The sequence below is a fragment of the Ochlerotatus camptorhynchus genome, unplaced genomic scaffold, assembly GCF_037179485.1.
Source record: "Ochlerotatus camptorhynchus isolate MF236.1 unplaced genomic scaffold, CSIRO-AGI_Acam_v1.1 ptg000232l, whole genome shotgun sequence".
In the NCBI taxonomy this organism is placed as follows: domain Eukaryota; kingdom Metazoa; phylum Arthropoda; class Insecta; order Diptera; family Culicidae; genus Ochlerotatus; species Ochlerotatus camptorhynchus.
In genome coordinates this window covers 3,038,352-3,065,568 of record NW_027040722.1, presented here as the reverse complement: position 1 = coordinate 3,065,568, position 27,217 = coordinate 3,038,352, and the positions used below count along the sequence as shown (strand labels likewise).

The 27,217-nt window shown below is 40.3% G+C and overlaps 1 protein-coding gene across 4 annotated transcripts in view; it reads left to right on the top strand.

The window, feature by feature from the left end:
* Nucleotides 1–27,217, top strand: part of bif (bifocal) — a 270,059-nt gene that overhangs the window by 34,157 nt on the left and 208,685 nt on the right. For 3 of the 4 annotated variants that reach the window (XM_065225629.1, XM_065225628.1, XM_065225631.1), the window contains one exon: nt 18,565–21,842. In XM_065225629.1, coding sequence (XP_065081701.1) covers nt 18,565–21,842 — 3,278 coding nt within the window. The remainder of the gene's footprint in view (nt 1–18,564; nt 21,843–27,217) is intronic. The other variant, XM_065225630.1, reaches the window with a different exon arrangement.

The following is a 27,217-nucleotide window of genomic DNA, read 5'->3' as shown; positions in this document are numbered from 1 at the left end:
CAATTTTCAGAAGAATTTAGAGAAGAACTCCAAAATAATTCTGAGCAAAATTTGAAGACAATTCTCGGCGGGAGAATTTCCCCTGCCAGATGGTGTTGGCAGGGAAAGGGGATTACAAGTTTTGCTCACAAAAGCTTATAGGCTTCTTTCAATTGTTGCTCTGAGGTGAATTCTACGGCGAATTTCATGCAAATCAAAAAAAAAATGAAGCTCCAATGAATTCTTAGAAAGAGTTTACATTTCGAAGAAAGGATGAATTTTAAGAATTTTTTAGAGTGTTATACAGAGAATTTGTGTACTATTTTAAAAACGATTTCAAGGGATTTCCAGAGAGAATTTCAAATTTATTTTAGAAGAATTCTTGAGAGATCGCTGTGAAAGGAAATCAATCTAAAGTAAAGGCTTGAGAGCAATCGAATAAAAGCCTGTAAAGTTTTTAGCGAAATTTCCATACACAATGTGAAGACTTCGAACCTGTCGCAGATCCAAATTCAAGATCCAGCAAAGGTGCTCCTCTCTTAGAAATTGCCCATTTAACTTTCAGCTTCATCGCTTTAAGTTTTGTGCTTAATTAAAATACCTATACCTAACCGCGATAATTTCCAAAATTCCGAGAGAGAAGAACGGGAAAATTTGTAATCGAGATTCGCTGGTCACCATGAAGCTGATTTGGAGATTTGGATGAATTTATGACCCTAGGGTAGAATGCGGATCCTTCCCGTTTTTGGCAACACGAGATTTCTGTCTTTTTTGCATTCTATAGAATGTATGGAACGCATTATTTAATTTGAAATTGTACTGGACCGCTCTTCATGGGTTAGAGGTCCGTGTAGTATTTCATGAAAAAATGTCCATAAAGCACTTATATATGCTGAGGAAAGTTATAGCTGATGGGGTTGTGTTGCCAAAACCGGGTAGGCACTGCACCTGGAATTTTTTGAAAACTACTGGGAAATCGTTGGACACCCGGGAATTTAATTTCTTAAACTAATGCCATCCTGAATATCGCAAAACTCACTGCTAGATGATTTACTCTTACTGTTTAAAAAAAAACGAATAAAGAAAAAAAGTACAAGTTCCCGGATCTTCTCCTCTGCCGGGATGAGCCAATTTACGTTCGCGATAGCGCTAATAAGCGCACCGAGAAAAAGAAACCCATAAACCAAAATAACAAGACAAACAGCGAAAGAAGTTTTCCGCAATTTATATTCTGCACAATCAAGTTTGCACACAATTTCTCCGCGGTTCGTTCGTTCGTTTGTTGGTTTGCAATTGTTTCCCCTTCCTTTTGTATTTTTATATCTTAAATTTTTGCACACAGCCGTGTTTGGCAAAGAATTGTGCCACTTTATCCCACCACCACCACCACAACCGTCGCCGCTCGCCTCGAATAGTGGGAAAAATTTGGGCTATCACCCGCTTCTTCACCGGCTACTTCGCACCATGGTGATTGCCTATCGATGACGGTTTTCAATTCTTGCGTCACTTTTCAATAGGTCCTATCTACATTGATCCATTATCTGCGGCTACTTTCCCTTTGGAACACCGCGGCCGTGTTAAGATATTTTCTACACACGGTTACGAAAGAGAGTCGGTTAAGAGAATCGATCACTGCAGATTGGTCTATTTGAAAAGTGATGCGAGAACTACTGTTCCATTGTTGTTTCGGAAGAAGCACTCTTTTGTTGAGCGAGTTGGGTTTTGAGAAGGGGTGAATAAACAACAACTTCTGGAGGCATACTCACACAAACACCCTTAAAAACGAAACCTGGGAATGTAGAACAATGAAAAAAAGCAACAGTAGCAGTGCTGTGCTAATTTTGATTTGCAAGTGGCGGCGCGAAATGATAAAACGTAACCTATCTATTTTCAATCTCCGAAGCTTCGTTACGATTTGAAGTAGACATGTGATGGAATTAGGTGTTAAACGGACCCCGACAAGTTATCGCGGGCAAACAGGGATTAGTTAGTGTTGCAACGTGGTTGATTGATTTTTCAGGATATCTTATCTCATCCATAAGAGGGGCTACCGCCGCCGCCGCAGGTCTTCGTTGTAGCGCAACTTTTGCACTAATGCTGACGGGTGAAGTCATTAGGATGAGCTGGTGTCATGTGGATCAGAAATTTCCATTTCGGATCGACTCACTTGTAAGCATCAACATATTTCGATTTGAAACTTTTAATGAATTTCATTTAGGCCAGCCTGCGGCCTGAGTCAGTAAGGGCACGGCATATCATTCCATAGGTGATTGATTTAATTTCTGATTAAGAAATTAATTTCCTATTAGGGCATAGCCAAAGAAATAGAATAAGATAGAATCAAGCTGTCCTCAATTCATAGTACTTTTAAGAGGGTTGTGCCATTTGATAAAACACTATTGTAGTTCATTTACGTACTTTATGAAAATCTCAATGTAAGATGTTGAATGCAGTCAGTTTCACCCCAGATCAATATCGAAGGATCATCCAATTACGATTACGAGTTCGAATCAATTTATATGAAAAAAAAAGTTAGTAAAACTGGATAACGAGAACTTTTAGTAAGCGAGATGTGGATATACATATGTACAAAAGTTAACGTGTACTTAAATGTTGCCGCAAGCAGGCAGCACGGTTAAAACCGTGAACGGAGAACTTGGAGAACTTGCCCCAAGCGAGAACGGTAAACAGACAGAGGAGTACTGGCTGACTAAAGAAAGGAAGAAACAAAGACAGAAGGAAAACATTGAAGAAGTAGCAGTAAAGCAGTTTCTCAACTTTACTTCACTGCATGAGATCCAGTGGGGGAAGACGGGTGGACGGCCGGTATCGGCGGGAGGCGACAGATGGGGCTAAAAGCAACACTCCCGAACCGGTTCCGCTGAGCTGGAATGGAAGCAAAAAAAATATGGGGGATTGGATTGGGATAAGCTCAAGCACCAACGCACCCAGCTAAGCTACGCTTCTTTCCGTGAAGATTGCTGTTCTGATGTTCAGATTGAAAGATGCTTCAACAAATTTAGAAAGTGCTATTTTGACTAATCGAAGACGACAACAAGTTGAACGCGGTAATCATGCTCAAATTGAGCAAGTCCCCGGTACGGGAACTGACGAAGCAAAGCTAAAAACGGGAATGACCCGCGGAAGAATGCGCAATCGGTGAGGAGGGCGAGCAGGGAGGACACAAGTGGGTCAACAGAGAGTTGAATGTAGGGCATTATCAACATCAACAACAGCACAGGTCTCTGGTTTGAAAGAGACCTCTCCTGGTGTGGCGGCCGGCTTGCGGAATATCACGTTCGTTGGACAAAGCTGTAAGGGAAAAAAAACTTTCCCGTAAATGCCGATCGACGCGTACATATTAATGAGTTCAAACTAGCTCATGCCGTGCCGTGATCGATCCTGACGATCGTTTGGCGATAAATTGACAATCATATTTAGCGCGAATCAGGAGGCTGTTGGTGGAGGTGGGATATGGGATTGTGTGCTCTTCAATTATGGCATATGGATTTCCCATAGGCCTAAAATGGAATACACCATAATAGTGGCGTATAGCCATAACTGGTACACATTCCCTAGTAGAATAGCTAATTATATCATATATTATTTTTGCATTGCAAATTTGTGACAGCCCAAGCAACGATTTTGGTTTTATCGTGGCTTTTAACAGGTATATTAGCCTTTAAAATTTGTCGAACCTCTTATGGAATGGCTTAGAATGGACTTCAAGATTATATATACCGAAAATGTTGCTTGGGAGATTTGTGTTGCATCAAAATATCATTATGAAATGTTTATTCTATTTTTTAGACTAGAAAATAATCAGACTTTGGTGAAATCAGATAAAAGAAATTTTCGGAACATAATGGAAATTATGTTGTGTAAATATAATTTAGCGTTTTATTATAAAAAATATTCGAATTAAAAATTAGCATTAAACTTCCTTGATTGCCTTAGGAGCGATTCAAATATGAAATCCACAAGTTTTTTGATCTTATTAGCGCCCTCAGTCCGGGATTGAAAATGTAGTCTGACTGCACGTTGTAGTCGAAATACGTATCTATTACACTAGTTTACAAAACAACATAAAAAGTGTGAACTTTAGTGGTTGACCAACGTTTCTAATGCAAAATCCTACGCTGAATTCAATGCCGTGGTCAGAAAAAATAAAAGTAGAGCCATTTTTGAGATATACAAAAATTTTGATTTTTTGAATTTTGGACAAAAGTACGATTACTAAAATGTCAATATCTTTGGAACTAGTGCACCAATTTTAAATCTTTTTTTTATGAAAGTGAAGCTAAATAAATTTGCTATCGTTCACTAGAATATTATGTCTTAATTAAAAATTTAATTTTGAAATCGTTTAAAAATTGACAGCATTTTTTTTTTATTTTTCCTGCAAATTTTCCATAAAAATCTTGTTTTAATCAACATTTTTAATGGGATAAAAAAATTCAAAAAATCATTCCATAATTTATTCTTAAAGTCCATTAAAAACTGGAGAAAATGAGCCTTTAATGGATGAAATCGGTTGGAAATTGTCGAAGTTATGAAATTTTTTGTAAAATCATTGAAATTGAATGTTCCAAGATTGGCCGTTGTCCCGCTCCTAGGTTCATGCACCACTTCCAGTAAGCCTTTCTGCGGACGTGTACGCATACGGTGCATTTCACTAACACTACCAGCTGTCACGCAAAATTAAATGGGATATTTTCAACAATATAATTTACGCTAGTGTTTGTGAGACCGCTCGGCGAGAACCTAACGCAACCAACTCAATTTGACAGCTTTCTTTCTTTAACATTGCTTAACGATGTATACGACAAAACGTGAATTCAAGTGTAAAAATGATCCTCAAAAGTTTTGTTACGCGTGTGGCAACTATTTATTTACAAAATCGGTCAATTTCACTGCTTCGTTGCAAACTGCATACAGGCTTTATTTTAAAATTGATCCTGGAGACTTTGACGAACCGTGGATTCCAAAAGTATTATGTAGTTCGTGCAAAACGTGCTTGGCTAGGTGGATGTCAGGCGCAATTTGATCATGCAACGGATTGTTATTTCTGCTTGACAAAAGTTAAGCAACAAGGACGTCACAAAACAGTTGAGTATCCACAAGTGGCTTCTATGACAAAACCTGTTCCACATTCAAGTTCGGTCCCGTATCCTGTTTATCCAAAGCGGAAACGAGCGCCCTCTGTTGAATCGACCGTTACAAAAAGTGAGGAGGAATTCAAGGAGGAATGCGAGGAAGACTTCGAGGTGGAATTGGAAAGAAACCCAAAACTGTTTACACAATCCGAATTTAATGATTTGGTGCGAGATCTCGACTTATCGAAGGAGAAATCCGAATTGCTGGCATCACGCTTGAAAGAACACAACATGCTGAGCAAGGAGGTCAAAATTTCTTGTCACAGGAATCGTCACAAGAAATTTGACAAATATTATTCTACAAAGGACAAGGCATGTTTTTGCCATGACGTAAACGGCTTGTTTGAAGAGTTTGGTGAGCCATATGATCCAGCTGAATGGCGTTTATTCATCGATAGCAGCAAGTTGAGCTTGAAAGCCGTTTTACTGCATCAAGGGAATGAGAAACCTTCTAATCCATTAGCTCATGCCGTTAATATGAAGGAAACGTATGAATCAATGGCTCTATTGCTCAATTTGATAAATTACAATCAAAACAATTGGAAAAATTTGTTCCGATCTTAAAGTGGTTGCCATGTTGACTGGATTGCAACAGGGATACACAAAATATATGTGTTTTTTGTGTAAATGGGACAGTCGAGCTCGTAAGGAACACTACGTCCGAAAAGATTGGCCAAAACGGGATAATTTCACAATTGGTAAAGACAACGTTAAAAATGATCCTCTTGTGGTAAAAGAACGCATAATACTTCCACCACTACATATAAAACTTGGGCTATTCAAAAATTTCGTCAAAGCGTTGCAAAAAGAAGGGCCGGCATTCCAGTACTTGAAATCATTATTTCCAAATTTATCTGACGCAAAGATAAAGGAAGGTGTATTTGTTGGCCCACAGATCAAAAAACTGCTCAATGATTCCGCATTCAATACAGTTTTGACACCAGATGAGGAAGAAGCGTGGAAATCTGGAACAGCGTGTTGTCACAACCTTTTTAGAAAATTTCAGAAGCAAAGATTATGACGAATTGCTCAAAAATTATGAGAAAATAGGTATAAATCAAAAATATTGTGTTTGTTACATATAATTAATTTCAAATCCTTTTATTTCACTGAACACAGGTGTGAATATGTCTTTGAAGATACATTTCCTACATTCTCACATGGATTTTTTCCGGGAAAATCTTGGTGACGAGAGTGATGAGCACGGCGAACGTTTTCACCAACAAATGAAGATGATGGAACGTCGTTACCAAGGGTTTTGGGATGAAGCAATGATGGGTGACTATTGTTGGTTTCTGATTCGAGAAACAAGTTCAAAACATCGAAGACAAAGTCATTCGATTCTCAATCATTTTTAATAAAACCTAAATAAATTTCTTTTGTATCAACTCGGTTTAAAATCCTGATATGCCTTAATCAAATTGATATGTAGAGAAAAGAATCTCCCATGAAAACTTTACATGCAATTTGGATGCTTACAACGACACCTAGAAAAGGAACTCTAAAGCTGTTGTATTTCAGAAACATTTTTAAGTGTTTTACAAAAATGCTCATAACTTCGACAATTTCCAACCGATTTCATCCATTAAAGGCTCATTTTCTTCGGTTTTGAATGAAATTTAAGAATAAATTATGGAATGATTTTTTGAATCTTTTTATCCCATTAAAAATGTTGATTAAAACAAGATTTTTATGGAAAATTCGCAGGAAAAATAAAAAAAATGCTGTAAATTTTTAAATGACTTCAAAATTAAATTTTTAATTAAGACATAATATTCTAGTGAACGATAGCAAATTTATTTAGCTTCATTTTCATAAAAAAAGATTTAAAATTAGTGCACTAGTTCCAAAGATATTGACATTTTAGTAATCGTACTTTTGTCCAAAATTCAAAAAATCAAATTTTTTGTGCATCTCAAAAATGGCTCTACTTTAATTTTTTCTGACCACGGCATTGAATTCAGCGTAGGATTTTGCATTGGAAATGATCATCACCTTACCGAGTTCAAAAATGATGTAAACTAGTGTTATTGATCCAAAATTAATTAAGTGGAATAAAATGGAACCTGTTTTGCTCTTTTTAACATAAAGCATTCCACTAACAACCCAATTTCATTACTTCATAATAATTTCTATATTTCCAGAAGATAGTTCTTCATATGATATATAGATAATTTCCTAGGAATAAACCCAAGATGTTGCTTTCAGGACTCCACTGTATAATGTTATGATTGGCAGTGAGGTGGGCGAAACAGCTCATCTGGCTGAGTGGATAAAACCCATCCAGCTCACTAAAGGGAGTCGATTCTTTTGAACAGCTCTATATAGAAATTAGGACACATAGGGGAATTTACGTATTCTCGTCAATCTAAGCAGCATCCGGACTTCTATTAGCAATTTCTCAGCGTCACACACATATATGACGGGTTTGTTTATTGACATTTATCTGCTGCTTGCTGTTCTATCAATTCCAATCGACATAACTGATCAAAACGGGTTGAACACGTTTTTACAACGCTTCAAACTTCTCAGGTGAGTGTGACTATTGTCGGCAGTCTCTTTTTCTTCGGCACCATTTCCATTTGAATTGCGTGTTAACCAGCTGTTCTATTATCGGCAACTCGAAATCAGCCGTATTTTGTAGTGTGTATATTTCATTTAAAGAAAAATCTGGCATAACAGGATTGCTCAGTCGTAAAAATGCAATAAGATTGAAGCTGAAAGGGTAAGAAATCGGTTGAATACATTCAGCGAAGAATTTTGATGGGAAAATACAGTGAAATTAATGTTTCAATTTCGGTTGCCGAAAACAGTCAATGGGTGCCGAAGCCATAATTTACCCTATTCAAAATTGAAAAATTAGTGGTTTTAGTGCTTAAAACTGCATAAGATCGTAAAAGTAGTCTAAACCATAAAAATCCGTACCTTATAACATGGCTTTACTTTTCAATGGAAAACGCTACTAACGCAACAACTGATCAACCATCGCGTAAACCAAAATGCGCGCAAAATGTGCCAACAACATAGCAGTGAAACAAAAAATGTATGCGAGAGAGCTACACCTATGTCACACGCGATGATATGATTGACAACGTGGCACACGATGTTACACCTTTTCTCAAGCTATGCAATCCAGTCTAAATTCAAATTTTATTTCTGATGTTAATTCTCCAGCAGAATTTCTCTCACTATTCTTGGCATCAGCTCCAGATCATCAGCTCAGTCAGATACGGATCCGGAGCTGAATCGTGAAGAATGGAGAGAGAAAAAAAGATCCGAGAGCTGGACGGGTCCGAGAGTTGTCATCCTAAACAGCTCCCAGTGCATCATTCGAGTCGATGATTCGGATCCGGAGCTGAGCTGATAAGCTGGAGAGCTGCATTTCGCTTTTCGGTTATTTGCTTTTGTGCGGATCTTCCGATCCCCCAGAGAATGATGGGAGGAGAGGTGAGAGCACATATTCTGGAGGAATAACCTCAGCAATAAGAGCCGGGTTCATAAATAAATTGGATAATACCAGTAGAAAATTAAGATCATGTAGCACATGTACATTATTTCTCTCTCTCTCCCAAACAGCCGCTTGGAACTTTGCTTTTACCGTTGGTGCTGTCGATCTGTAGGCACATGTTGTATTACGCGCGCGTCTTGGTTTACGCGTAAGTGGAGTAATGTGTCCTTTTTTAAAAGTTCCGCTATGAGTGATGGAATGTATGCACACCAAATTTTGGAATCGAGTTCCAGCAAAACAAATTGCTGAATGGCTTCCAGCAAAACTATATCTTGCTGCATGTTCAGTAATTTTAGATATTTTGCTGGATGCTCAGTAACTAATATGAAACGTTAAAATCATCACCGTTCACTCTTCTGCGTATTCTGTTTTTCTATTGAAGAGAGCAACTAATCATGAATTATAGGTAAAATATAATTAGAATATGCACAAATGTATAGTGAACTCAATATTTACACCGATTCTCTGTATATCTGTAGCTGCAAAAATTGCCGGACTGAACTTCAAATGAGTTAAAAAACCGTCAACAAAATTATGAATCACTTTGAAATTAATTCAACGCCTAAAAGTGAATAATAAATGTGATTGATATGTGAAATGTTCATGCGTGCAATAAATTACCAAATACAATTGAGTTTTATATCAGTTTGAAAACCAATTCCAATTCAATTGTTTTGTATCAATTGATTGGTCTTTCAGCAATATCATTGCCACTCTAATATGCTGGATATCCAGTACATGTTGCTGAATTTCCAGTAAACAGCTGTCACTTTTACGTAGGGTCAATTTGCTGGTCGTTCAGCAAAAATATTTTGCTGGAAGAATTGCTGGTTTTACAGCTCTTCAAAATCCAGCAAAACTTTGCTTATTTCCAGCGATATAAAAATAGTGTGTGGTTTAGACTTGTGATATCAGTGAACTGATGAGCTGCGGTTCCTAAAAAATGAACCGCGGGTCATCAGCTCACTTTAGAGAATCGGGTCTATAGAACAGCTCGGGAGCGGATCACCCATGTCTAATTGGCAGTGGTATTCGGTTCAAATTTTAGGGTATGCCAGCCTTCGTTATTCTCTGCATACCACTTTAGGAATCCCCTCCAGGAAACTCTTCCAATTTACTCTACAATTGTCTTGGTATGCTCAATCATTCAGGCGAGAATGAACATAAACTTTTCTACATAATGCACTTGAAAAGCTACCCTTTGGAAATTTACGCATGTAATATTCCTAAAATTCGCTAGTTAAAATTCACCTTAGCATTCTCAAAGCGTCCTCCCATAATGTATTTTAAATTATCCTCAGGATTCACTTAAATTTCCTCAAAAAATTCCGTTGAAATTCTTTTTAAAATTTGTCAACGATTCTCCCAACAGGGTCGCCACTGAATCGGGAAAACTGGGAGAACCGGAGCTTCCCTTAGCTCAGTCGGTAAAGGCGCAGCTACAAAGCAAGACCATGCTGGAGGTGGCTGGGTTTGATTCCCGGTTCGGTCTAGGAGCTTTTCGGGTTGGAAAATGTCTCGACTTCCTTTGGCATAGAAGTATGATTGGACTTGCCACACAATTATACTAAAGCAAAAATGGTACAGGCATCGAAAGCTGTCAATTAATAACTGTGGAAGTGTATCTAGAACACTAAGTTGAGAGCACGCAATAAGCTTGAAATGTGAAGAAGAAGAAGAACCGGGAAGCGAAAATATCTGGGAAATTACCGGGGATTTGATTGGAATGTATTTCTCTTAGAATTTTTAATCTTGTGCCATAATCTTGAACAGTTTTCTAAAACCAGGATCTTCAAATTTGCTCTCAACTGAAGTCTCAGAAACTTGACAATTTATGATAATCCTGGATGTTGAATTGCTATGCACGGAATTTAAAATTTAGACGCATTATTTCTTTGAAACTTATCGCAGGATGTTTTCGCAAAGTTTTCATTGAGTTACTTAGGATTATTTCAAAATATCTTCTGAACTATTTTTGCTTTCAGGATTCCCCTTTAATAATCCTATGTATCTATACGATATTCCCTAGGAATTTTCTCCATAAATGTAGGATTTCTGTGCAGAGCACTTTAGGAGTTCCTTCCAGAAAACTCGTGAAATTCACTCTTCATTTATCTTAGTATGCTCGAAAATTCTCGCAAGAATTTACTTTAAATTCTTTACTATTCACTATCGTTTGCTACATTCCTGGAAAACCGGGGGCGAACCAGCCCCAGGCTGAAAGCCTCGCTAATAAAGAAAACTTAACTTAATTTATATTCCTGGAAATCTTTTCACACTTAGATTATTTTTTCAGGAGTAAGTATTTTTTTATTGGCTTTTTGAATTGTTAAAAAAGTCGGTAAAAATACAAATGACCGTTATCCGTAAGAAACCAATGAAATCGACACATTTTATTTTCTATAACTTAAATTAGTTACAGAATTAAGTATGTACAAGTTTGGAATATTTTTTTTTAAATTTCCGAATATTCCACAGATTTTTAAACTTTTACCGAACCTTACTGACTGGATTAGTGTGTTTTGGTATGCCATTTATAATGTAGAAAAGTGTTATCCCAAAATTACATTGGATGTAAAGAATTCGATGGAAATTTTCCTAAGAATTTCCTTGAAATGCTTCTCAAAATGTTCTTGAGAAGGATCTCTTGGTATTTTCTTGGAAATTCCTTGAAACTCTTCTTAGGATTCCTTTGGAAATTTCTTCACAATCAACTGGAACATTACTCAGAGTGAGCGGCGCCGGTGGTGTAGTGGTAAGCGTGATTACCTCTCACCCCAGCAGGCCTGGGTTCAATCCCAGTCGGCGCCGGCGGGATGTTCTGAGGCATCTCTGATCACGCCTTCCTTCGGAAGGGAAGTACGCCGTTGGTCCCCGGCTTATGAGCTTGATGGGTCGATAGGTAGAGTCCAGGTGTGGGAGCTGCCTCCCTGCCGTCGGTAGCATTGGTGCTCTGCACGGAAAATAAATCAAGGAAAAAAAAATACCCTCCCAAACTTTTTGATCTTGCTTCAAACTTCTTATGAATTATTTTAGGAATTCTCTTGAAACTATCTTCAAACTAGTTTGAAATTCTGCAAAGAATATGTTGAGCTTTATGTAGAACTAGTTTCCTTTGGAATTATTATCCATATTTCCATGCAGCTCTCCTCAGAATTTCTCTTTGATTAATTTATTTGATCAACATTTAAGAGATTTTCGGCCGTATTACACCTAAGGATTGTAATCGTATCATCATTAAGTTTTCCTTATTTATTTCACATGGAATCCCCATCTGCATTCTCTTAGAATGCTCCTTTGAATTCCTTCCGAATTGCTTTAGAGTTCTCTAGGCACAATACTAACTCCTCATAATCCCCATAATAATCTCTTCAGAACTACCTTATAATTCACCTTTAGTACTGAAATTGTTAGTCCAATCCCATTGAAAGTCTCCCCATAATTCCTTTATAGTTTTCTACAGAATTCCTAAACAATTCTCCTCAAATCTGAATTGGCATTCTCATCATAATTTTCTCTCATTTGGCATTCCTCATCATAATTTTCTCTCATTTGGCATTCCTCATCATAATTCTTCGAAGTGTCAGAATCCTAAAACTTTGTCCAAGTCTAAGGGACTTTTTTAACTGAGATGTTTAAAATACATTGAATTTGAAGCCAGAACTCTCGCAAAGTTCACGAATGTAAAAAATACTGGCTAGTCAAATAATTGAAAATTGTCTCATGAAATCTTCAAAACATATTCTTAGTCTAAGAATTGAAATAGGGGAAATGACGGCTTCTGCATGCCAGATTATTTTCGGCAACCCAAATTGAAACACTATTTTCACTGGATTTTCTTACGAAAACACTTCGCTAATGCATGCAAACGATTCTTTATGCTTTCAGCTTCAATTTGACTATATTTTTACCACTGAGAAAAAGCAATCTAGCAAGGTTTTCTTGAAATGAAACACACGCACTACAAATTGTAGCTGATTTTGAGTTGCCGATAATAGAACAGCAGATTTACATGCAGTTCAAATGGAACGGTTGCCGAAGAAAAACTGGTTGCCGACAATACTCGCTCTCACTAGAGAAGATTGGAGCTTTATAAAAGCGTTTCAAAACAGTTTTTGACAATTCTTTCGACTGAAATTGTTAGAGCAGCTGGCAGCAAAAGATTGTAAACAAACCAATACTGCATATGTGTGCGTTCCTTAGAGAAAAAGACTATAGAAAGAAGGTCGCTGCTTAGGTTGCCGAGAATACGTAAATTCCCCTATAACATTTCATTTTTCGTGGATCTCATTGTTTTCTAAAACTAATTTCTAGATGTGGATGTGACCAATGTAGTTTGGGACACTTGATATGTCCCATTTCGACCATGATCTTGTTTTTGAATTCTGATCAGGCTTGATGGAGCCCGCTCGCGAGTTTGAAATGAGCCGAGCGTAGCATTTTTCAGAGGAGTAGAATGCCTACTGCCAAATCATCCACTTCAGAGCTTGTGAGCGAAGGGGGATAAAATGAGAGTGAGGTTTGCTGCCATTCATGTTCATCTTTTCTATCACACGCTCTTACTCTCACTCTGGATGAACTCTGAGCTTCTTGCGTCGAACAAAACAGTCATTCGGAGTCTCGAAAAGCGCACCTTACGTCAAATCATCCTCTCGCTGAAGTTCACTCTCCCTCTCTCTCTCGAGGAGGTTTCGTTTACTTCTTCCATATTCCTGCCGCCACTCACTTGAGGTGAGGGCTGGCTAAACTCGCAGGACAAGAGTGTTATAAAACCTCCAGTGAGTTTGAGGAGTTTCAGCAAGCCTGATTCTGATTTGATGTGTCGCATGATGGGTTTTTGTCCTAGTCAGGAACAGACCACTTTCTCGAGGGTACCCGCAACATGGCCAGAGGTGACCAATGTGATCTTGGGCACTCTGTTTGGCTGTCATGGATCTTGTTTTAAACCCTGATGTAATTGGATGTGTCGAATTTGAATCCAATTTGCAGACAGTGGTGTTACTCAGCGAGTGAATAAAATTTTTCTAGTTTTCTTAAAGAATCAACTCGAATACGAGGAAAATCAATGAACATTTTTACTAAACTTACGCTGATAGACTGACTAAAATTTACATCGATTTTTCTCATCTTCGAGCCGATTTTTGAGGAAAAGCGATCAACATTTTAATCATCCACTGAGTAACCCCAGTTGTTTGCAATTTTGAATCGAGTTCAACTCAATTTTAATTTATTCTCATTGGGTCGAGTGAACTATCATGGAATTCGCCTTAGTATTCCCATTAAGTTTTCCTCACAATTTTCAAAGAATTCTCCCCATAAAAACTTTTCAAAATTATTCTTAAAATTTACCGGAAATTCTCATCTTAATCCCATTGGAATTATCCTTAGTATTCCCTAAGTATTCTTCCGAAATTGCCATGATAGGGGAAATGGCTCTAATGCTGGCCTATGGATCTAAGATTGGGCCCATCGATTAAAATCTGCTATTTATCAATTTTATCTAGATGAACGCGTCATTGGGACGGTACTAATGGATATTTTTGGTCGCTATTGAAAATTTAGTCGATTGCATCCGAAGCATGAAATCCAACAAGGCTCCAGGGGTCGATCGCATATCAGCAGAGATGCTCAAAGCTGACCCCATGCCTATTCTGTAATATCTGGGACACTGCGACTTTTCCGGCCGACTGGATGCAGGGCATCTTAGTGAAGGTCCCAAAGAAGGGGGATCTGACTGTGTGCGACAATTGGCGAGGCATCATGTTACTGTGTATTGTTCTCAAAGTTCTGTGCAAAGTTATCCTGAATCGGATACAGGAGAAGATCGACGCGACTCTCCGACGGCAGCAGGCAGGATTCCGTGCCGGAAGATCTTGTGTGGACCATATTGTCACGCTCCGCATGATCCTGGAGCAGGTCAATGAATTCCAAGAGTCCCTTTATTTGGTATTCATTGACTACGAAAAAGCTTTCGACCGTCTCAATGACGAGAATCTGTGGGGTGCCCTGAGACGCAAGGGAGTCCCGGATAAAATCGTCAACCTCATCGAAGCGCAGTATAAGGCTTTCACGTGCAGAGTTCTGCATAACGGAGCCTTGTCCGACCCTATCCGGGTAGTCGCTGGTGTGAGACAAGGATGTATACTATCACCGCTACTGTTTCTCATCGTAATCGACGAGATCATGGTAGGTGCAATTGACCGTGTACCTAACAGTGGGCTGCTTTGGCAGCGTATCACCATGGAGCATCTCAACAACTTCGATTTGGCTGATGATGTTGCTCTACTAGCACAACGGTGCTCTGATATGCAGAGTAAGCTCAATAAACTAGCCGAACGCTCCTCTGCGGCGGGTCTCACCATCAACGTCAACAAGACCAAATCGTTGGATATCAACACGGGCAACCCTTCCAACTTTACGGTAGCGGGGCAAGCAGTGGAGAAGGTCGAAAGTTTCCAATATCCTGGCAGCCAAATAGCGTCGGACGGCGGAACCAAGAGCGACATAGGTGCACGAATCAAGAAGGCTAGGGCTGCCTTTGCGAGTTTACGAAACGTATGGAGATCCAACCAGATAAGTCAACGCACCAAAATCCGAATTTTCAACTCGAACGTGAAATCTGTGTTGTTATACGCCAGCGAGACGTGGTGTGTATCAGCGGAGAACACTCAAAAGCTGCAGGTCTTCATCAACCGATGCCTGCGGTATATAATTTGTGCCTGGTGGCCTCACAACTGGATCTCGAATGCCGAGCTCCATCGTCGATGTCATTAGAAGCCGATAGCAACAGAAATTCGAGAGCGAAAGTGGAGGTGGGTCGGCCACACTTCGACGGGGCGGAAACAAAATCTGCAAGCAAGCGCTGGATTGGAATCCGGCAGGACATCGCAGCAGAGGCAGACCCAGGGGCTCATGGCGGCGGAGCCTCAATAAGGAAATTAAGCAAGTCGATAGGAATCTGACCTGGGCCCAGGTCAAGGCAAAAGCGAGCAGCCGCCCAGGATGGAAATCTTTCACGTTGGCCCTTTGCACCGCTGGTGGTGCACAGGACCCTTAAGTAAGTAAGTGAATTTATGTATGGGCCCAAATTAGGGGCATTTAGGCCGACATTACATCCATTTTCCCTATATTTATTTGTTTACGTTTTGCCTATCGGATGAGTGCCTTGAAATCGTCCGGGAGAAAGCTATCACCAAGGATATGTGGATCAGTTTAAAAGCTACTTTTGCCAAGAAATCCGTTGCCAGCCAGACGATCATACGGAAGCAACTGGCTCGATTGCGAATGCAGGCAGAGGCGGATATGAGGACTCATTTGCTGGAATTCGGCGGACTAGTGCGGCAATTGAAGACTGTCACGGCAATGTTTGGAACGTCCATCTCATCGTCAACAGTCGATCAAGGAAGAGAGTATTGCTATACGAATCAGATGCTGATCTACAAGAGAAAGCGTATCCAGTTGGAAACGACAATTGCTTACAATCCCCAGCAGAACGGTGTGGTGGAGAGATTCAACCGAACCTTGATTGAAAAATGTTCGTTCTGTGCTCATCGAATTCATGGTCCCGAAGCGTTTGTGGTCAGTTATTGTCATTTCATGGATGTAACGGAACTACTTCAAGAGAATTATGTGTGGAATTTAGAGGAAATGCCGAAGATAATTCCTTGGGAATTTTTTAGGAAATTAGTTAGTGAGTGCTAAGGAGAGTTTATTTCAAGAGATTTTTTGAGAAATTCCTAGGTAATACAGCGACCCTAATTAATAATGTTAGGAGAGTTTGTAAGAATCTAAGGGATTTTAAATAATTCTAAGGGATTTGTGAATGTGAATTTGTGATCTGTGATTGAGAATTCTAAGATTATTGTGAATAGAACTCTATGAGAAGAAGGATAATCCAAAGAGAATTCTGAAAATAGTTCAATGAAAGCTCTGAGGATTAATTCCAAATAATTTTCCAATTAAGTTTTCAGGTAAATTTTAAAGGAATACTTAGGAGAGTTCCAAGGCTATTCCGTAATATTTTTTAAAGAACTCAAAGAAGAGTTCCTTAAAAATTCTGGGGATAATTTCATGGATTTTACGAGAGTACTCCAAGAGAATTCTGTGTGGAATTTAGAGGAAATTTTGATAATAATTCCTTGGGAATTTTTGGAGAATTTTAGTTAATGTGGGAGTTCCTAGGTAATACAGCGAACCCAATTAATAATTTTACGAGGATTTCAGGAATTTGTAAGAATCTATACTTTTATACTTTTTGAAATATTTGAAATGTTAACACTTTCCTTGATTTTTTTCTTCTCAAAATTACTAAAAAAAATTACCGTGTATATTTTTTTCCAGAATTACTTTTCTTTTCTTAACAACTTTGTATCAGACGTTATTTCGATTAGAAGTGACGTTTTAGTCCTACAATTCATTGAAAAATTTAACACACGTCATTTAAAAAAAAAACATATATCCAAAATGGCCAATTAAAAAAAAATGTAAATTATTGTCCAAACAATACAGCGAACCCAATTAAGAATTTAAGAGGATTGCAGATTTAATCAAAGAGCCTTATACAAGGAATTTCTAGGATTTTTTTTCGAGATTTCCGGAACTTTGAATGTGTTTTTTTTTATGATTTCGAACCTACTTTGTCCACTTTGAATTCGGACACTTTATTTAGTCTATAGCAGCGCCTCTGCTGATTGGATTTGAAAAGTTTTGACAGTGATTTGTTTTGAAAGTACACACCAGTGGTGAATGTTTTGTATCGATGGAAGATGTAAATAGCTTTTAAACTGGATTTGCAACTAGAAACTATATAGAGGTACGAAAAACGCTAGATAGGGGAAATGTCTCTAATGTTGGCATATGGATCTAAGATTGGGCCCATCGCTAAAAATCTGCTATTCATCCATTTTATCTAGATGAACGCGTTATTGGGACGTTACTAATCGATATTTTTGGTTGCTATTGAAAATTTAGTCGATTACTGAATTTATGTATGGGCCCAAATTAGGGACACTTAGGCCGACATTACCTGCATTTCCCCTACTTCACTAGTTTTTGGATTTTTTTTTGTTAACCCTTGCACAAGTTTTACAATCCAGCCAACCGCCTTGATTTAAAAACTTCAGTGTATTTTGACCGAAGAAACAAGAAAGGTGATCTGAGGCCGATTATAAGTGACGAACCTGGTAACCGAAATCTTCTCTCGACGATTTTCGTTCTGCTTTACATATTATTGAAATCTCATTATTCATTATGCAATCGAAAGCTATATAGCGATCGTTGAGTGTGCCTTGTTAACCAAAGAGTTAAAATTTAAATCCCCCATTGTGACAAACTAACGATCGCTGGCATCCCTGTTCCTGGCGATCGCCTATAAAATCAAGAGCACTCTCCGGGCCTCCAAACTCGTCCTCACCACCTCCCTCACCAGAAAAGTCAAAGCCAAAGCAGACGATCGCGATGCGCTTCTTCTTATTGACTATATCCATTCGCGAGAGGAGACCGTCCGACAGCGGTACTTTCCGCCTCTCCAGTCACCAGCAACAGCTTTTATTGGGATGGGAAGTTGCTGCTGTCCGTCGTTCCTCTCTTCTGCACTGGTTGGTGCTCACTTTCTCTCTGCATTGTAGCTAGGGAAGGGACTCTCGTCGTTTGGGTGTGTAGAGGGTTTATTTATGTTTACGTTCCGTCCACGGAATGAACCTTCTTAAGTTACTACTTGATTGTAGGTGACTTGTATGCGTGCGAAGTGACTGTCAGGGTTGAAGCCCTGAACCCCAGTGGACTCTGTTATCGGTTTTATTACCCGCTTGCTTTTGTGTGACTGTGACTAACTATGTGTTCTCTGTTTCTCTATTTTCCTTTCCCCCCATATCGCTATCTTGCACCAATTCAAACCAAAAAAAATATATACACCATGCACAGATCCATCGGTAGTGGCAGCACCGTCCATCGTGGCAGATACCACCATCAGTGTACCATCAGAGTCAGCTACTAGTCCTACTCCCAGTGCTAGTAGTAGTATTGATAGTAGTAGTTGTAGTAATAATAACAATAATAATGGTGATTCACCTGCTTCGCCCACCGCAGCTACCACGCCGACGTCGCTGTTTGGTGCCCCGGTGTTCGTAGGTCATTCGCCACCAGCAGCAAATGAACAACCGCAGTCGGCAGTGTTGGTGAAGTCTGCCTTTGTCGGAGGTGCCACCACTACAGCCGCCAGCAGCGCTGCCACTCGAGCAACCGAAGTGCCGTTGCACGCTACTCCTCAGTCACATTCCAATGACGGTCCGGAGAGCACCAGCTGCAGTACTAGCCGATCGTTAAGTCATCTTCATAGCAGTAACAACAGTGGTGCGTCGAGTGGTGGTCCAGTGGGAAAGTATGCCGCCGCCACCTCCGGTAGTGGTATTAGTGCTAGTGTCAGTGTCGATTGTGAGCTAACGCGACCAGCTTCTTCAGGTGAAACCAGCAGCAACAGTTATAGCAGTGAGATTGGTTGTTGGAAATCGAAGAAAAACACTTCAAGTGCTTCGAGCAGCAGCAGCCCCAAAATGGTTGCAGCGAGTGCTGAAGAGATTATTTACGAGAAGAATCCAAGATTTGTGGGACCCGGTGGCGAGGGGACCCCAGTTGACGTGGACCCTTCGGAAGAGTTAAAGTATGGACCGGGAATAGTGTCAAAGTTACGTTGTCGTTATTTGAGCCTTGCACTGAGGCAATCCGCAAACAAGCAGAGGCCTTCGTTGAATAACATGCGTAGGGCTACTAGTTTGAACAATCTGCTGGACGAGGAAGGCGAAGATCTGAGTGAACGGGAACAATCGATCGAAGCCAAGGATCATCACCAGTTGTCGCAGGATAAAGGCTACTTCCAGCAGCAGGGAAAATTCGGACACGTCCAGAGCAACCAGATGAACGCGCAACCACCGAAGGCGAAAACTCCAGACGAGTACATCTCGACGTTCCAGAAGAGCGTGCAGAACAGTTATACGCGAAGTGGCCGACAGACGGAGAAGAAGAACGAGTACAATCGGTACAATAAGCAGCGTGGTGCGGATTCGCTGAAACGGGCCCGATCAGTTGAGGCGCTGGTGCGCTACGATCATAAGGCCTGGGAGCGTGATATACAGAAGGAAAATCTATACAGTAGCAACGATAGCAATGTGATCATACTGGATGAGATTACCTGTACCAACGGGACCAACGGCAACAACACCAACAATTGTCAATCGGTGGCGATGAACAAGGCTGACCTGATAACGGACTGCGTTACGATCGAGGAAAAGATCATCAACGGTCGGGAAAAGGGCGACCCGAAGCCCAAGCGGTTGACCTCGTTCATCGATGCGGATGAGCGTCCTCCGCCGGATGTCGTTCGGCAGACGATGAAAATTTTCGAAGCCAATGCCAATCGTAGGGGACGACCTGTTGCCAGGACTAACGGTGCTGCCGGTGAAGTCGCTGCCAAAGTAGCCAGCTACAAATCGATCATTTCCCACGAGAAACCGCCAATTACCCATCCCAAACCGCCGCTCAGTCCCAAGAAGCCAAATATCATACCGCGTACTACTAGTCCCAAGCCGAACGGCACTCCTGCCCCGGCCAATGCGCCAACCGCCGTTGCCAACGGTCTGAAAGATAAGCCGAACCTTCCCAAGCTTGACATTAACGTGATCCGTAACAATCTGGAAACAACCAACAACCTCAAGAACTCGGCCGCCGCAACAACACCCATTCAAACGCCGCCACCCGCCAATCACAACAATAATATCACCACATCTACACCGCTCTCGGTGCGCGTGGTAGAATCGCAAACGTACCGTCTCAAGTATGACTCACCTGCCTTATCGCCAAACAATACTGCCGCCACAGCCGCCGCCGTCGTCGTTGCTCAACACAAAGTCACTTCTAGTACGACGACAAACCGATCGGAGAGTCCTCGAGCCTGTATGCAAAACAACACAAACAGTACGGCTCTCGCGTTCGTCGATTCACCATCGATTCCGACTCTAGCGAGCAAGCTCAACAATCTAAACATCGTGACCTCTACCCCTACGAGCACCCGCTCGCCCACGCCGCAAGATTTACCGCCGCAGGCGCCGCCTCGTCACATTCCTCTCCAATACGCCACCAGCGATGAGGAAGATCCGGACGATCCAGAAGACCAGCAGCACGAATATTCGATAAACAACAGCGATTGCGACGACGACGACGACGACGACCACGATTATCAATCGGATGACCTTGAACCGGAAGGCGACGACGAGTTCGATTTCCAGGAGGTGAAGAAAGTGTCCCGCTCAGCGATGGACAACATTTCCAAGGCCGGCGTTACGACGCAATTCCGCTTCAACGGTCAATCGTCGCAGCAGAACAAATCCCATCTTCCGGCGCTCACCGGAGGAGCAAAGCTGCTCTCCAACAAGAAACTGAACGTCGACGATCATCACCAGTCGGCTTCGAATTCCTCTTCGTCGTCGTCATCGCCGATCACAGTGCCAGCAGTAGCAGCAGCAGCACCGGTTGTCATCGCTCACAAGCCGCCTGTGCCACTGTCACGTGAAAGTCTCGCGTCCACCAATGGCCTTAAGCCGATTAATAACAACAACAACAACAACAACAGTAATATCGGTAGTGTTACGCATAATCTGAGTAATGTTAGCAATAGCAATGCCAATACTAATAATAGTGTCAGTAGCAACAACGGAAGCAAAGTGGTGATAAATGATTCGGTCGCTCCGGCGCCGCCCAATGTGAGTGTATCAAGTGACGTGTCGTCGAAAACGGTGAATCTAACCGCACGCGAAATCGAGAAGAATCAAATCAATCTGGAAAAGAGCGAAGAATCCCTCAATAATAGTGCCGGTTCGGCTGCTGTCGCCACAGCCGCCGCCGCCTCCGCCGTCGCTAACAGTGCTAGTGTTGTTCTTACGAAAGCCAGCGGTGGTGACGTTGCCACCAGTGGCGGTGACTTCTTCATGGCTAAATGGGGCGGTGCCACCGCCCAAAAGCCGGCCGAAACTGTCGTCGTCAGTAGCCCTCTGGCAGGGCTGGTGCCCACGAAGAAGAAGGTCAAGGCACCGCCGCCGCCCATCGAAGCCAACACGATGGTTTTCAATTTCAGCGACCGGAAAGAGGTACCGGATTATATCGAAAACGACGGAATCATTCTGCGACCGCGGCCACGGGAACTGCCTAAGGTGAGTCAACTATTTTGCTTTTACCCCTTCAACTTAAGCCGGTTATCTTTCGGTGATATCTTTTATTTGTGCATTCCGGCGATAAGAAAATCCAAGCCGTTCGTTCAACGTTTACTGCCATTTTGCATGCACGATGTAATCAATCTTTTACGAGCAAATCTACGGGAAAAATAACGATTGCTCAAATCGCAAACCCGAGCGGCCGAAATTGATTTCCCAAATCGCATGATCAATAAGAACCCGTCCAAAATCAAAGAAAACTGATAAGAACGCCCCAGACAGGCAGTTCACAAATACCTACCTACCTTCATTCAGTCGAAAGTCGATCACCAGACTTGCGAACCTACTTTTTCGCGCAGGTATCTAACCCTAACTTTGTTGGATTAGTCAGAACTGGTTCTTTGCAAAATCCATTAAAAAGGTTGATTCAACCAGCACTCACAAATACGCTCACACACACACGTACACATTTCCGGAATTTGCCTCTCTCACACGCCCATCGTCGGAAGTGTGCTATTATCTTCGTGCTGAGGCTATTAGTCAGTGTTCATGCCGTATGTATGGACGGACGGATGGATCGTGGAGATGCTAATTGATCCATATGTTGTATCCCCACCATCGCTCTCTGTGGCAGGTCATTCTCGCCAATTGCAATTGAGGAACGTTTCTTTTTTTTTTTTTTGGGAAATGCTTCCTTTCGTCTCCCGGTTTTGCCGTTGTTCGGTGCGATGCGGGTCTGCTCTGATGCTGGTGAAGCAATGAGTCAAGCACTTTGACTGGAAGTGATGTGGTAGTTCTTCGGGGGAACTTGGCAATCTAGGAGATTTCCACTTATTAAATTGAGCAGAGAAAACGCATTTTCAGAATGGTTCATTTTGGATTGAAGTAGGGGAATAGCTTTTCCTTCGATTCAAATGCGAATTTGCTCTAGGATGGACGTCATCTGCGGCTTCGTATAATGATCGTCTCTGCACGTGTTCTGAACATCTCATCAAATCATTTTCGTGCTTATTACATGTTTGCACCAACATATAGTCCGAGATATTTCCAAGCTGCTCTGCAAAGATCTGCTGTCTGAAAAAAAAACATCTACAGAGTGTCGACTACCTGTAAAATTAGGGAATCAAGATTCTGGATCATTTGAGTTTCGACGAATTCCGGTTTATAAATATTTTTAATATTCTAAACCAGAAAGATTTGCAAGGTTTCGTACCCATGAATCTTTTTAAAATTTTGAATTTAGTTTTAGTTAAGACTGCAGTCTTAAAACAAAACCAAAGGTTGCGGGTCTTTTCAAATGTATCGGATCTCGGACTTGGAAACAGCTTAATTAAAATCTTGGAACATGGAAAATGAATTCAGCCAGTTTAAAACTGACTTTCAATGCACAATCACGGGCTTTGAAATATTAAAAAGATTCCAGGCAGTAACATCTCAAGCTTGGAGAAATTTTATTGATTTTAGAGCTTGTGAAAAATTTTAATATCCAAAATTAAGAAGAATGTCCTATTTCTTATAATCCTGGGCTTCGAAGTTCTAGACTAAAAAATATTTTCAAGATTTTGATCATTTATGATGTGACTTGTTTTTGGGGTTTTAAAAAATTACTTAACATATAATAAATCGAGATCCCGGATTTAAAAAATCTGGCATAGAAAAGTTAATAATCCTCAGCTTCCAAAACCCAAACAAAAAATTTGAGATGAAGGATTTGAGAAAATTGATCCTGGATTTGTACAAATTTTCAATATTCGCAAGCATTAAAATGTTTAAAATTTTCGAATTTTAAAAACCTTTCACCACTTTGGGATTTTTAGATTTTTAAAGAAGACATTGTAAAATCTTCTTTTTTTTCTCCACTTCGTTTATTTGTTGAGGCTCAAGTGTTTTTAAAACTCTACGGAGCCGATCAATACAGTATTTTTCAAGGAGAAAAAATAGAGGGTCTGTGTTTGAGTTAATTTTCTTCCGGGAGGTGACTTCTTTCCGCTTACTTTGATTTTCCTTTCTTCACTGCATTGTTACTGTTTCCACAGCTCCGTTGCAGCTAAGTACATCGCGTCTTTCCGGTAGTCGAAAGATAAGGCCAATTAGGGAACCACTTGGGCCAAATACTGGCACACTTACCCTATATGTAAAGGAATCGTAAATGATGCTCATAGACTCTATGAATATGTTAGGACATGATTTGATACTAAGGGCGTTGTCCCAGTCGTGGTTGATTTAGTAGATCATTTGATCTCACTTCAAAACTATTTGGAATACCCAAAACGCTCTCAAATGATACGTATCTTCTTCTACCTGTTTCAACGAGCTTTTTTCGGCTCTCAACTTAGTGTTATAGATGCATTTCCACAGTTATTAATTGAGAATATAACCCACCGCCTCCGGCTTGATAATACCGTGCCTTGATTTGGAGAATCTAGAACATCTGATATACATAGAAAGGGATCATACATGATGGAGTATAGATTTAAATGAAGACTGTTTTGCAGCTGGGGACATTGTTCAATACTTGTTGATCCAATAGATCGGATGATAAAATCTCCAGAACGATTTGAAGAACTTGGAACAGCTTATACAGAATGGAAGATGTTCTTAATTGATGCACATAGGCTCCTTGAATACGTTCTGTTTGCTAAGTATGTTGGGCAAGGCCTGGTTGATCAAGTAGATCATATGATCTGAACTGTTGAACGATTTAGAAGACTTCAAACATTGCTTGGACAGGAGAATGGATTTTGAATGATAAATCCGAGGGGAGCTACTCTATGGTGCAGGTGCAGGCAAAATTTTGTCGTTGGGTTAATTCATTTTTTCTCGTTCGAATTCCTTGGGAATGCTACCTGAAATTCCATCATAATTGCTTTAGAATTATCAGATCTACCTTGGAAACCACCTTTTGATTTCCTTACAGTTTTCTTGAAATGCTTCTCAAATTTACCTGGGACTTCTAGTCATGGAATTGTCCTCAAAACTCCTTTGGAGTAGGTGAATGCAGTTCTCCTCATTTTGCATGATCATCTAAATGAAACATTCCAATTTTCAGACTAAAAAAATCTGATTTTTTCTGATTATTTCAATTGAGATGTTTTTCCGTTTTGCTGCCTTTAGCTTAAAATGCTGTAACATTCCTGAAATCCTGGATGCAGTCAACAATGCTGGTATTCCCTTTTTAATTATCTGGAACTTTTAGTCAAATTCATCTTCAATTTTCCTAAAAACTGATTTGGCATTCTCATCAACATTCACTAGACATTTATTCTAAGTTCCAGAATCCGAAAATGTAGTTCGCGGAGATGAACCAGCATCTGGCTGAAAATCTCCTTAATAAAGACAACCAACCAACCAAATGTAGTTCAAGCCCAAGTGTCATGATTCTGATTTATGATTTTTAAATCTGAGATCTTCATTTTAAATTTTCCGAAGGTCAAAATGTCGAAAAAGTCAAGAATGTGAAAAACTGGTCTGATCTTTTGAGGTCTCTATCTGAAAATTTTCTTATGTAATCTTCACTATTTGTTATGTCCTAGATTTCAAATGTTGTTTCGTAGAGTTTTAAACCTGTAGAGGTCGGAAATTTGCACTATGTACTATTTTGGCTTAATCAGTACGGTAAAGTGTGGAAGATGGGTCCCGGGACAAGATTGGTCAGCAAATACATTTATTAATTTATTTGTTTGTCAATATCAACAGTTTTTGCTTTTTCAAACCAGAATTGGAGCTGCATTGAGCCTGTTACACATGAGCATGAACGCCCGAGCTTGCCACTCCGTTATTGCCAGATCAGCTGTAATTGCATAACGAACTGCTTGGGACTAGCCATCTACTTCATCTTCCTCGCATTTCTAACTTATTGCTTATAGCATATTAGCTTATTGCTTGCTCTCAACTTAGTGATCTAGATGCGCTTCCACAGTTATTTATTAAGAGCTATCGGTGCCTGTATCATTTTTGCATTAGTGTAATTATGTGGCAAAATTCCATCCCGAAGACCGTACCGGAACTCGAACCAAGGCAGCTCCAGCTTTCTAGCTGCGACTTTACCGACTGAGCTAACCCCCACTAGCCATCATCCTCAATATGATACTGGTGATTTAAAGAAAGCAATGGGTATGAATATGTTAACGTAATACTTGCTTTTATGAAAGTCGAGAACTCCTCTGCACTTCCACGAGAAATCACTGGGATCAGTAAGCAAAATCGGTCTCCACTAGGCCATCGAGCTTCTTATATCACAAAAAAATTACGACAAAGTTTCCGTTTAACTTGTTGTTACTACAATTCGATCCAACCGGCGACCTCTCAGAATTTCAATACGCTTTATCTCATATTAAGAAAAAAACATATTTCTTATCTAATCTAATCTAGTCTAACACCAAAGCATCCTCGAAAATGATAGATATACCTCCATCTTATTTGGTATATGCGCAAAATATATCAAAACGGCCAGGCCTACTGTGCAGCATTTAAGGAGCAAAATGATTCAGAAACATCGGGCCTGTTTAAATAAAAGATTTAAACACGATGCTCCAGAATCCAATAAATGGATGAAACGTGGACATCTCGTACCTTACATTCCGTTGTTATAAATGATTGGTCGTTGGGAGCATCTAATCTAAAAAAGTTAAATGATGCTCCATTTTCCTCTAGTGGTTGGGACATGAGCACTAGCTTTTGTCTTAGCCTACTAAGTTATTACTAGCCTCTTAGTTATTATGAAACTATTTCAAACATTCTTCAGTCTAATCATGATCACAAAAATGGAACTTTAAGGTACAAAACATCAAACGTCTAAAACCAGAAAAAAAGCACTAAAGGGTGTCCACGATGAAATTGCCACACACAAAATTGATTCGCAAAATTCGAGTTCTCATCCGATTGCCATCAAATTTTCAGGGATTGAGAAATAACTATTAAACTATTTAATATTATATTAAATATTAAAAAATATTAACTATTATCATTTTACCATTTTACTCGTATTTTATTTACAGTCCATACGCAAATGCCCGCACCTTGGCCTTAACCCCGGCCATAAGATTCTGCACAACCTGTGAATCAACCGTTTTTTGCATGTAAACCCATACTTTCTTCAGTTCCTCGACTGTCTTCACTACCTTAGGTCGTTTAAGAAGGTGCTGCTTCATAATCGCCCAGTACTTCTCGATGGGGTGGAGCTCCGGAGTGTTGGGAGGGTTGAACATTTTCGGCACGAAATTGACCTTATTGTCCGCATACCACTTCAGCACGTCCTTGGAGTAGTGGCATGAGGCCAAATCCGGCCAGAAGATTGTTGGGACGTTGTGGGCCTTCAGGAGAGGAAGCAGCCGCTTCTGGAGGCACTCTTTTATGTACACCTGTCCGTACATCGT